This window comes from Enhydra lutris, unplaced genomic scaffold, assembly GCF_002288905.1.
Source record: "Enhydra lutris kenyoni isolate GAN:26980312 unplaced genomic scaffold, ASM228890v2 scaffoldscaffold37, whole genome shotgun sequence".
Taxonomy (NCBI): domain Eukaryota; kingdom Metazoa; phylum Chordata; class Mammalia; order Carnivora; family Mustelidae; genus Enhydra; species Enhydra lutris.
The window spans coordinates 31,378,071-31,391,080 of NW_019154121.1; the positions used below are offsets into that span (position 1 = coordinate 31,378,071).

The 13,010-nt window shown below is 59.3% G+C and overlaps 1 protein-coding gene across 1 annotated transcript in view; it reads right to left on the reverse strand.

The window, feature by feature from the left end:
* LOC111154447 (protein tyrosine phosphatase, receptor type N2) overlaps window positions 1-13,010 on the reverse strand; it is a 650,145-nt gene that overhangs the window by 76,566 nt on the left and 560,569 nt on the right. Inside the window, exon 14 of the mRNA XM_022514054.1 lies at window positions 4,764-4,958. Coding sequence (XP_022369762.1) covers window positions 4,764-4,958 — 195 coding nt within the window. The remainder of the gene's footprint in view (window positions 1-4,763; window positions 4,959-13,010) is intronic.

Here is a 13,010-nt window from a genome sequence, read left to right on the forward strand (position 1 = left end):
CTCGTCCTCAGTGGGCTTCGGAAGCCGGCAGCCTTACAGGCCTTGAGGGACACTTCTGAGGCCATTCTTGCAAGGAACAATAAGTAGTTCCCAAATGCAGGAAACGTTCCTCAATCTCATGCACAATGAGAGAAATGCAAATTAAAGCTGCCTTATAATAACAGCATTTTCCACATCCCAGCAGCAAAAACGGAGGGTGGCCAGTACCCAGGGCGGCAGGATCTGGGGACACAGGCACCCTTTTCTACATAGCTGGTGGGAGTGTCCGTGAGTCACGCGTTTTGGCAGGAAGTTGGCTGATGCGTCTCAGAATAAACGAGAGGTCTCTTCCATGACCTCCGGTCTTCTAGAAACGTAGCCTGCAGTGCTTCTCACCATGCTGTTTGTTTGAAGTGCAAAATTTGAAAACTGCCTAAATCACCTTAGCAGTACAAAATAAGTAAGTTATTGTACGTGGGATAACAGGAGATCATGGGTCCGCGAAGACGAGAAGAGTCGGGCCGCGAGTGCCCCGTGGAGCCGTCTCTCAGACGCCGTGACATGTGCAGGACAGTGTTCGGTGCTGAGTGGTTGTTACTTATTTGTCACAAAAGGTCTACAGCTGGCTTTGGGGAAGGGGCCTGTCCCTCACCATGAGGACGGCTGCCAGGGTGCCGTGGGCACTCACTCTGGCCTCAGAGAGCAGGGCCAGTGAATGGGCACCCCAGAACCACGTCCTTTTAGAAAGACTGTAACGTTCTGGTTTTAAGGATGAAGGTGTGCAAGGCCAGGCCAGCCTCCTCATGGGCCCCACTCCACTACCCAGTCCAGCGCCCGAGCACTCCAGCCGGCCTTCCTGGGCGAGCAGTGACTTGTGCCATCCACACGAAAGAGCGTTAAGCCGCGGAAGCCCGTCAGACAGGAATGGCCAGAGGAGCTACCACTCAAGGTGCAAACGTTGGCCATTAAGGCTCCGGGACAAATGTGGGGCACGCAGGACGGGGTTGCTGGTGGCAAGGTGGGCGCGGAGGAGCTCTGCCAGCCCCTGGGCCACCCCACGGTGGACACGACGTTCTGCGCCCCTCGTAGGCCTTCTGCAGCCCTCGGTTGCCAAACCTCCTGCCGCAGCTCGTTCCCTCCGTTCTCGATGACGCGAGGCCTTTCGTCCTTCCCGGTGTTGGGAGATTCACTTTCACGTCGCAGCACTCGGTCCTGTGTTCTTCATCTGTAACATGGGCTCGCATCACCTGCCCGCATGGCCTCCGGGCAGCGGCCGTTACGCAAGCGGCCTCGTCGTCTCCGAGGGTAAAGGGGGTGCAAGCCTCACAGTCCTTGCCTTTGACGGGCATCAGCGCGGTTTCCTCAACCAGCTTCTCTCTTCCTTACTCCACAACACAGACAGCACGAAGCCAGCCGTCCCCCAGCACCCCCGCTTCTTGTCAGGGGAGAAGCGAGGGACAGTGCTGCAGACGGGGCAGACACGGTGGACGCACCCTCGTGGCTGTTCACGGCTCCTCCGAGCGCCGCGCCGGCACGCCAGCCCCGTGGCAGGCTCCTGGCCCTCGATGACTCTCAGGGCGGTGACCGGCTCTTGGCATCTACAAAACAGCCGGGCTCCACTTCTGAGGACAGATGTGCTATGGGACAGACCTCTTTAAAAAGGACATTCAAAGGGGATTCTTGACCTTTCCCACAGCATTACCCCTCATGTACTCAAGATGGGACGTTTGTAAAGGCTTCGTAAGGTCGGCTTCACGGGCCGTGTTTTCCGGAGCTCTCAGCCCGACTCCGTGCTGCCAATCTCCCTTGTGGACGCTCTTCAGAAACCTGCCAGGGGCCTCCCTGCCTCACGGCCCCGTTCCCAGCTGTCCCTGCCTCCTGCAAACGCACGGCGTCCCCCTCCACTGGGCCCTGCGCTCCCCATGGCCCCAGGACCACGTCCAACCCAGATCCACTGCCCCCCACTCCACTTGCTGAAGGGTGGGGTCCATGAACCTGGCCTCCCGGGACCCCATTCTCGAGCGACCTCTGGTGCCCCAGCAGGGCGGCTCCAAGGCCTGGGGCCTGCACAGGAAAACCAGCTCCCGAGAGGGGCCAGAGAATTCCTTTGCCATTCCCTGCCCCAGACCCTCCTCTCCCATCTCGACCCCGTGGTGTCTTCAGGCCTCGGTCAACACATGCTCCCCTGACTCACTTCTCAGTGGGTCACCCACCCACCCCGGACCCCTTGACGAGGGGTGTTAGTCCCTCCCCTCGGGCACATGGGGCTCAGCTTCTACCCCATGACAGCTGCCCAGGGATGAGCAGGTAGTGCCCTCAGTGCTGTCATCACGGAGTAGTGGCTGTGACCCCTCTCCCGACCCCTGTCAGCCCTTGACCTCCCTCCTTCCATGCAGAGCCCCCGGCCAGCAGTCTCCTCTCTGAGGGTCCTTTTGCTCGCTGGATGGAGTGTTAAACCCTAGAATTCTATTCCTGCGGCTTCCAGGCAGGAGATCACTGCACCTTGCCCAGGCAGCCAGGATTCTACAGCAGAAAGTGACCAGACCCGGGAGGCTGGGGTGTGAGGGCCCCTTCCCCAAGGGAGCCTGGCCCTAGGTCAACCCGCTTCCCCGTGAGCCCCATCCCCAGGTCCGCTCCTCTCAGTGTCAGCCTCACCCCTGGGTCGGCGGCTCCTGACAGGGCTCTGGCTTGAGAGGTCCTCGTCTGGCCCTTTAACTTCCCAGGCCACTGTTTGCTTCAAACACGCTCTCATCCTCTGCCAGAGACAGCGTTCCCGTCTTGCACACCGGCCCCGGGGTTTAGCGATGAGTATGTTTCCCAGGAAACTCGGCCAACTCCCTTCCAACTCCATGGGGTGCTGCCTGCTCCCACCCTGTCGTCCAGATGTGAACAGCCTTGCCATGGATTCCATCACGCTGTGAGTTAAAAGGTCACATGTGGAGCAGCTGGTTCCGGGGATCGGCCGGCCCCGGAGGAATTCACCTGATGGTCTCCGAGTCTGTGGCATGTAGCTCCGGGAGATCGCAATGTAGCTGTCAGACAAACACGAACGTTTCCTCGTGGAGGGTCGGGCTGACTGATCACCCGGCAGTCATCTTCCCTGTCGCCTCAATGAGTTCGAGGGTCAGGCATTCCGGCACGTTCTGAGGTGGTGACACACGCGGGTTTCCACAGGGAGGGAGAGGCCCCTCGTGGACTGGTAATGCGGGGCCGCTTCCTGCTGACCGTGACTCCGCTGGAACCACAGTGGGCTCCGTGGCCTGCCCCGGGAGAATGGACTCGTGTCAGGGCCCAAGAGAGGAGCCACTTAGCGGGCGAGAACCTTTGTAAAAACGCTGACGGGTTGGTTATGCTGCGTGGCTCCGGGCCTCTGGGCTCTGCATCGGCAAAGTGCCTGGGACAAAGGTGAGCACCAGGTAGACAGAGCTCCCGAGCCCGATTGTCACGTGGGGTCGAGGACAGAGTCAGGACATGCTCGGAGCTGCCCTGCCCCCGCCACGCAGGCTGACCGTGCGCAGACCGTGGCCCCCTGCAGGCTCAGGCTGCGAGAGCAGAGGCGGGGGCAGGGCTAGAAGGAGGCCCCTGGCGGCAGCGGCGTGGGAACGTGGGACGGGGCCAGTGGACGTGGCGAGACGGTGCGAGCTCGGAACAGGGAAGGGACCTCAGCAGACAGACACGCTGTGGCTCCTCGACTTCCAGGGCCAGGGGAAGCCCGAGTCTGCTGTGAAGCCCCCAGTTTGTGGTGGCTGCGTTCTAACTGGACTGGGCCACCGGCCGGCTGTGGTCCAATGGCGCCAACGTATGTTGTTGGTACAGAAACATATAAGGAAACTTGCCACAAAAAATACATGTTTAAAGACCACAAACATGATGTTCGGGGCCCGTCCGGATGCTTGGGACACAGACTGGACCGTGAAGATGGTCTGCCTGGTCCAGGAGTGTTGCCACCATGTCACGGGCCGTGAGACGGCTGTGCCAGCTGTCCCTGAATGCTCGGTCTCTGGGAGGAGTGTCACGGCCAACGGCCTGCTGCGGCAGCTCTGCAGGTGCGAGACAGCAGGCGCGAGTGGCCTGAGGGCCCGGGAGCGCGGTGCTCTGCCTTCAGGAGACATCGGTAAAGCCGGCAGAATTGTGAACGTCTCTCTAGGTGACGGTCAGACATCAGACCCCTTCGCGGGGCAGCGCCCGCCTCTCCATGCGTGGCCCTCCGAGGGTTTGGGGAGGGACAGGACAGGGAGCCAGACAGGCAGGAGGAATATGGACAGCAAGGCCCCCACACAAGGGCTCTATGCCCCCCACTGTGCCCGGCCACTGTTAAGTAGCAGCGGCAAGTGAGGGACAGTTGTCTCCCCAAGCCCCGCCTGGCGAGCTGCAAGGAGGGGAGGACTCCACGATCGTCTCTTGGTCGGAGGCTCAGCGACAGCAGTGCATACAGGAGGCACTCACGGATGCGCATTCCTCCACTGAGAACAGCGCCCAGGGCCGAATCCCACGCGTGATCTGGCCTGTATCCGTGTGCCCACGCTCACTGCACTTGAAGCGGGGGACGGAGTCGGGGGCGCCCTGACACCTGGGCTTTCAACCGCCTGACCGGCTCAGCCGCGGTGGCCAGCACACTGCTGCTGACGCTTCCGATGTAGGCTAGGTGTGTGGCAGGAACCAGGGGATGGTATGTGGCAGGAGGGGCGCCGTGAGCTCCCCATCCCCGCCCCGCACCTTCTCCCCCTGTCCCAGACCACATGGTCTGAATGGCGATTCCAGACGGCGAGGACCGCGAGCCTTACCAGGACCATGTGGCCGGTGGAGATGTCCATGTTGGACTGCACGGGCTCCTCAGACCAGGACGACGTGCTGCTCCGTGCGGACGGGCTGGGCACTGGCCCGTCGCTGAACTGCGAGGAGACGCTGTTGACGCGGGACGCATGCGGGGCCTCTGGGCGCTCGGACGTGCGCACGGCCATACGCTGCCGACACAGCTCCTAGGAGACAGCGACGCTGGGTTAGGGGTGTCCTCACGGCCCGCGGTCTCCCCCCCAGCCCTGCAGACCCGAGAGCCCACGGGCAGACGGGGGTCCCCCACACCTACACGGATCTCTACCACACATAGACACACACAGACACACATTACACAGACACAGAGTGCAGACACACACACATTCCCACAGACAAGAGGACACTGGGCCCGCTGTGGTAATGAGTTATCTGGGAATGACGTGACATGTGGGCTGAGCTAGCCCGTCTTTCCTTCCTTTTTAGAATTTCGGTCACAGTGGGAAAGACAGGGTTTTACACCAGGCTCTGAACTTGGTACTATGCTCTGGTCTTCAGGAAAAAAACAAACACCTTTTTTGGTTCTTCCCTTGTTCTACCAAACAGCACCCAAACCGATGAGAGCACACACGAGAGGGGACCGAGGACGGCTGGGGAATGGACACTGGGGAGGGTGTGTGCTGTGAAGTGTGTAAACCTGATGATTCACAGACCTGTGCCCCTGGGGCTAATAATACATTATATGTTAATAAAAATAATTTTTAAAAAATCACACGTAAAAAGGAAAGTTTGTGGTTTAATGAAAGAGGTTTGCTTCTCTGCCCAGACTTGAAAAGACCGTCTCCAAATTAAAAGGAAAACCTCAGTATGACGGCTGAACGGAGCTGCTGTCAGGTCCCCACGGGGTCCCAGGCGACCCCAGGTAGGGCGGGGTCTGAACACGCGGCTGGGGACGGCTCTCAGAAGCAGGGGACCCTGGGGGGGCCGCGCACTAGCTCCTGGCTGTCACCAGGGAGCCGGCCGGGACCCCCCAACTTCTCACTAGCAAAATACCCGCATCTTGTCGGATGAATCCCAGCCTTTTGCCCCCGAAACGACCACGGTAACCTGAGCCACCAAACTAAAATGATATCAAGAAAAACTCTGTAAGAGAATCTGAGCCGAGAGAGGAATTAAAAAGGCACTCACGGGGCGCGGTGCTGGACAGCTGCCCGGCTCTGGGGTGCTCCTCCCTTCCCCGTAGTGGCGCCCGGTGGGGGGGGGTCGCACCCTGCTGCCCCCGTGAGCTCAATGTGCCCCAGGGCCTGGCTAAAGCCCCCAGAACCCCTACACTTGTTCCTTATCCCTCACGTGGGTTTCATGCCGTTCAAGACCTTCCTGTGGCCACGGCCACCACAGCGAAGACGGCCACCACAGTGAAGACAGCCCCCCGCCCACCCAGCGCAGCTCCCCTGAGAGGCACGACTTGGGCGCCCGGAACCACGTGGTGCGTGCCGCCCAGCACAGGTCCGCGGAGGGACCCCTCCGCCCGCCAGAACAGTGGGTCTTACGGAGAGGGCTGGGGGCACCCCGAAGAGACGGGTGACCTTCACACCAAGGGCTGCCGTGCTGGCCCCGGAACGTAAGAGGGAGGAAGGTAAGCTGCACTTCCCCTGGGCCCCCCACCGCCCTCAGGGTTTGCCAGCTCATGCCTGGTGTTCACACAATGAGTTCGTTTAAAAAACCAAGCCAGGTTTCCTCAGAATCTTAAAAACAAACACATACACACAAACCAACTCAGACACAGTGGGCCACTCCAACAGGAAGGTGGTACCAGGACCACATCTCCACCCCGGACGCTCGTGGGATGTTACTTGATTTTGGAGAAATCGTACCAATGGTGTTTCTTCGATAAATGCTATGGTTTCACCTGTCCAGCTGCAAGATTCACCAGCTCTACCCGAAGCACAAACACGACCCAGGGTCGGCCCAGGCGCTCAGATGCGCCCTTCCGGAAGGAGTGCCCTTGGCGAGGAAGGTTCGGGAGGGCTGAGATTTGGTCACTGAGAAGCCAACGTCACACCAGGTAGGGTCACACCAGCTAGGTGACCGCCCCGCAGCCATGCGGGGAGACGGGAGGACAGCCCAGCCCCCGATTCCCGTTCCTCCCTCGCGCCAGGTCTCGGAGCCCAAGCGTTTCCACTTGAAAAATGGAGGTGCTGGTCTAGTTACCAGAGGACGCCCGGGTGGTGCCCGCTGCAGAGAAGGTCTTTGGTCATTCATCAGATGTTAGCACAAAAAATCAAAACAGTCCTCTAAGCTGAAACAAATGCTCAGGGGCTCGGCAAGTTCCACGGTATTTCTGAAGAAAGTGCAGCATTTTGGATCTCAAGAGGCAGCAGGTCGTCTCCGCAGGCCTGCCGGTCTGACAGGTGACTTGGGGCCACTGGGCTTCCCGCAGGGCCCCATGGGGCTGCTACTGCAGACCAAGCACTCCACAGTGTTACTCAGGGCTGGCGCTCTTTGTAGGTCTTTAAAGAACAAAATTCTAAAAGCAGAAGGAAGCTTCCGAGCAGAAACGGTCTCCAGCCTGCTTCCAACGGCGGTGCACCCCTCCCTCCCATACTGGACACCCTGGTTGAAGAGCGGCCCCCTAAAGTGTGGCAGTTGCCCTGGTGTGGCCCAGAGGGGAGAGCTGGAGCATTCCTGCACCGAGGAGGCCCATGGCCTCTTCCATCATGTCCTTACGTACAGGTAAAGCAGGAATCACCTGCTCGGGCCGTCTTGACGTCGGACGGACTGCTGTCTTGTTTCTGCATAATGAACACAGGAGCCGCTGAGACAGGGAGTGTGTGGAGGTAATGACGGGCTCCTGACCAGAGGGCTGGGCTGGAAGTGGGTTCTTGGGTTTGAGGTCGCTGTGCACTGGAGGCCTGTGAGCACCCCCACCCCACGGTGGGTGGCCGCCTGCAGCTGTGCTCCCTGGCCTTCCCAGCCAGCGTGCTGTGCTGGGCTTTCCAAGGGCCGGGAGGGGCGGGACGCCAGGGAGACGTGCACAGCTCTGCTGTTCCAGCAGAGACTCCACCTAGAACCCAGGGCTCAGGAGACCCGTGCCAACAGCTTTGCCTTTGACCCTTCTCCCTGGCTTCCCTCGCCTGTTCGGGGCACCTGAGTGACAATGCCTAATTCTGGTGCTGGCTTCAGCACCTACTGGCTGTGTGACCTCGGGCAAACCCCCAGCCTCTCTGAGCCCCAAGGTTCCTCCTCCATGGAAGCAAGCCCGTGGTTCTGGAGGACTAAGTATGATCATGTGCTCGCCTTCAGCACGGCCTGGCCTGTGAGTAGCGACTATTAATTTACTCAGCTCTCGCTGCGCACGCACCATTCCCAGGTGCCAGCCAGGTCTGCGGAGTAGGACCAGCAGAGCCCTGAGCTCCCCGCACTTGTGGCCCAGCCCAGAGCGCCCATGAGGTCTGTCGGGTGTTTTAGGGGATGGGGCTGGTGGGCGGGGGCCTCCAGGATGAGGCCCTACAGGTCCGCCAGGGTCGTCTGGAGAGGCTAAAGCTTGCAGGTGGACGGCGTTAGCAGCAGGAGCGATGAAGAACGGCCCTTGTCGGTGCGCGTTTCTAAACTTGTGCGGCGCCTGGTACCATCACTGCTCCGGCTGCTGTCGGCTCTCCAGGGAGCACGCGGAGAAGAGCGAGCAGGTCTGTCTGTCTGTTCGGCCGTGCGGTCAGTGGTGTGGCTTTCTGCGTAGCCGAGGCCCCAAGGGAAGCTGACGTGCACAGCCCGCCTGTGCCCACAGGCTTCCCACGCGTCCGAAGAGAATTCCACCCGCTGTTTGGGTCTCCTGGCAGCCCGGCCCTTGCCGAGGCGCGATCTCTGGTGACAGAGGTTCCTACAGGACCAGCCGCCATCTCAGCTCCTGTGAGGTCTGAGCTCTGCCCTGGTGAAGGAGGAGCAGCCCTCCTATGACCGTGGGCACACCGTGTGCCTTCTGCCACCTTGTCCTCCGAGTCCGAGATGCGGGGAGGAACGGCGGGCCGTCCCCGAGTTCCAGGGCTGCTGCAGGGTGCCTCCTCACCACTACCTGTGCGTGCACGGTGAGAGAGGGGCTTCGAGTGCGCTGTCCCGCTCTGCGGAATGTTGGGGGCAAGCCCCGGCCTCCGGGGTGTCCCTCTAGGCTGACACAACAAGGCCATGCCCATCCATCTGGGACAAAACCCGAGGCTCCTCGTGGAAACGTCCGCCAGGAGGGGACACATGCCAGGCCCGCTGCCTCTGGGGGACCCTGGCAGTGGAAACTGCACCCGCCTCTCTGCCCCGCTGCCCTCTCTGAGGGAATCACCAGAGGCCCCTTAGTTACTGCTTTTGTTTGATTACAGTTTGTAAAGGAACAATAGAAATTCTGTATTCTGACCAGTCTCTGTACTATTACATTAAAAAATTAAAGTTTCCTGAAGACAATCGAATTTCTTTTTAAAAGACAAAATGCAGACTGCAGCCTGACTCAGTTGAGTCAGGTCAGGGTCAAGGTCAGGGCCAGAGTCAGGCATAGGCTCAGGGTCAAGAGCAGGGTCAGGTGCAGACTCAGGAGCAGGGTCAAGGTCAGGGTCAGGGTCAGGCACAGGGTCAGGCTTAGGATCAGGTGTAGGGTTGGGTCTGGTGCAGGGTCAGGCTCAGGTCAGGGTCAGGCTCAGGTGCAGACTCAGGGTCAAGGTCAAGGTCAGGGTCAGAGCCAGGCACAGGCGCAGGGTCAAGGGCAGGGCCAGGCTCTTGGTCAGGCTCAGGCACAGGGTCTGGGTCAGGCTCAGGGTCTGGTGCAGGGTCAGGGTCAGGCCAGGGTCAGGCACAGGCTCAGGTGCAGGGTTGGGTCTGGTGCAGGGTCAGGGTCATGTCGGGGTCATGTCGGGGTCAGGCACAGGGTCCTGCACTGTGCAAATGTGTGATTCTCTAAGAAAAGCTGCCTGGGGAGAGGGAGAGGTTCTGCCCTCCCTTCAGACCAGAAAGTTCCACTGGCCTGTAGGCAACGCCACACTCTTCATGTCAAAGTCTCTTCGGCACGTAGAGAGGCAGCTGCAGTTCACACAGAGACACGTGGAGGGGTGACCTCTCGGACCCTCAGGCTGTGATGTGGCAGCGATGGGTTGGGCATAAACATTATTTAAAATGTAATTTGAAGTTTGCAGCATTAGTTTCCGTTACCCAGAAATGCTATCGGGCCCCAGCGCTCCCTGCCCCACATTTACCGTCAGGCTTGCGGGGGGGCCCATGTAGGACAGAGCAGAGACTCGGTCGGCCGTGAAAAGCCCCGCGTCACCAAGCGACAGTCTGACATACAGGGCCGTGGCCATCCACAGGGCGCGAGAGAGGACAGGCACCGCTCAACAGAGAACGCAGACAAGCTCCGGAAAAAACCTGGAGGCTGGCCCAGGGCCGCCTGAGTGTCTCTGATTTGTAATCCTGGCAGCACAACGGGGATCCCTAACACCCGTGAGGCAGGTCCCTGCGGTTGGGTTACGGATGCCGTGAAAGGAGAGGCAGGCCCATCGTGGGTGCTCGCCCCCAGGGCAGGAGCTGGGAAGATCACGACACCCCTCGCCCTCCAGGCCAGCGCTCCGCAGGGACCCCGGCACAGCCTGCACGGGGCACACCGTGTGCTGAGCATTGCAGACTTTTCCCAAATGTATCTTCCCTTGGCTGGAAAAGGATGTGCCGAGCCTCCCAGCCCCTCGTGAAACACCAACAATCTTCCCATGTTTAAGACCCAGACTAAATCCACTTCAGTTTTTAAATCATGGTCAGGGTAGCACCACGTTAATGAAAATGGCATTCGGCTTGACCGCCTCGAGTTTATAAGACAATTACCATCTTCGTGTCGTGACTCATGGGATTCAACCACCGAGAGGTAGTTAATTATGAAGGAAGAGAAAGGCAGGTCTCGTCAAATGGCTCTGAGTCACAGACCCACACGTGGGCCAACCAGCAAGTCACGCGACCCCCTTCAGACGGCTCCCAGACGGCTCCCAGTCGGCTGTCCTGGGCCCAGTCATGCCGCCAGAATGTGCCGAGCACCCGAGATCCACACCTACTTGGGACTGTGTCCCACGCGCACCTGCTGTGGGACAGAGAGCTCACTACGGGCTTACGACTCACTCCCCCTGGGAGCTTCACCAAATCGCTTTTCTTTGCTCATCGAATGCGGAAGAAAACGCCAATGCGGGCGTGAATGAGAGAATTGTTTTCTAGAGAGCAAAAGGGTCAGTCACTTATTTTGGGAATGTGCTATTTGATAGTTCCAGGCTATCCAGCTCCAGAGATGGGTTCCAGGTCTTTCTGGGGGGTCCACCCATCTGCACATCTCTGCTCTGTCCCCTCTTGCTGTGCCCCCCACCCGCCACGGTGCAAAAAAAGTTCTTGAGAAAACAGATGCAGGGGCACCTGGGTGGCTCAGTGGGTTAAAGCCTCTGCCTTCGGCTCAGGTCATGGTCTCAGGGTCCTGGGATCGAGCCCCACATGGGGCTCTCTGCTCAGTGGGGAGACTGCTTCCCTCTCTCTCTCTGCCTGCCTCTCTGCCTGCTTGTGATCTCTGTCTGTCAAATAAATAAATAAAATCTTAAAAAAAAGAAAAGTATTGTGCCTGCCATGTAATAAGTGGTAAGTCACTGATATTTAAAAAGAAGAAGAAAACAGATGCAGGCCATTTCACGTTCCCGAGGAGAGAGTGTGTGCACAATGAGATGGTGACACAGTTTCATGGGAGAACTTCCCACGGCAGCCATCCACGGTCAGTAAGCACGCATCCTAGATCACTAGTGTTTTAGGGAAAATCCCGCAGCGGAAAGAGAAATCCATCCGAGATGGAGAACACAGGCAGGAGACAGACCCCAGTCTATGTAAAGACCAATGTGCAGATGTGACCGGGAGAGGGGCAGGCGACAGCAAGGACTTCGGGCCCAGACTGGGGAGTCGGAATCCCGCTCAGCTCCTTGCCAGCTGCATGATGTGGGATGAGGGGCTTGACCCACCCCGTGTCTCCGTTTCCTGACTGCGCAGAGCTGGCGGGGCAGGTTCTAGAAGCGGCTGCTGCTGAGGCCCCCAGCGCCACACTGGCCTGTCCGGGCTCCCTCATGCCCGGGCACGGGGCAGGGGGGCGGTTCCACGGCCGGCAGATGAAGTCAGGACACCAGACCAGGCCCCACCACCGGGATGCCGGCCCTGCCAGACCACAGCAGCACGGGCCACATGGAAGCCAGTGTGGCGCTGGACCGCTGTCTTCAGAAGGGGACTCTCCCCACCCTTCCCGAAGCAACCAGAGAACGGCATTTCTAAAAAAGAAAACAAGCGTTTTCAGGCCCCGAGATTTAAGGGTTTGATCACAAAGTAGACACAAAGTAGACCCGTGAAGCTTGGGTCACCCTATTTGAAATACCCAAGAGGTCCTTCATTTGTCGGGAAAGGTGGAAACTTGAGTGCCTGCACCCAGGTGTCCACAGCTCTCCAAGGAAACTCAAAGCCTCAGCCCCTGCTGGCGCGGGGCCGTCTCCAGTGTGTCCAGAGCCCCCGCACGCGGGCTCCCCCGCCCCTCCCCCAGCCCCCGGGTGGGACCCTTCTGAGCAGGGTCAGCCAGAGAGTCCCACGTTCTCAGGATGCAGGCTCACTCGCCGCCGCCCGACCCCACAGCCCCCGCCGCCCGAGAGGCCGCCGGCTCTCTGCCACTGGAAGCCAAGGCCCTGGGTGTCTCCGCAGAGCCCCGGAGGGTCCCATACTTCTTTGTAACACAATTTGCAGAAAATAAGCTGAATAGGATTCCGGGGGCAGAAATCCATCCACACACATAATAATGCAAATGTCTCACTTCTCAAATCTTTATCTGATGGGGGAAAATTGCAGAGAGTGGGAATCGCTCTGAGAGAAAAGACCTGTCATTCCCAAATTCTGCCAAAAGAAAGACCAAGACGACAAAGGCTTAAGAAAAACCGCTTTGTACCTTTCAAGGAACGATCAGAACAAAGCAGCTCGCTGCCCAAGTGTGTCCACAAAGGGCGGCTGGAGTTTTAGGGTTGTTTGGGGAGCGTAATTTGCGGTAACAGGGCAGAACTGAAGAGGAGGGCACAAAGCCGCGGGGGCGGGAGGGCGGGAGGGGCTGCTCGTTAGGGTGGGCTGGGAGGGAGGAAGGCCAATTACTTTCCAGGCTGCATAAAGCACTGAGCGAGCTGAAAAGGAGCCGGCCCTCTCCGGGGAGGGACCCCGCTCCGCTCATGGGACACCGCACAGATAGA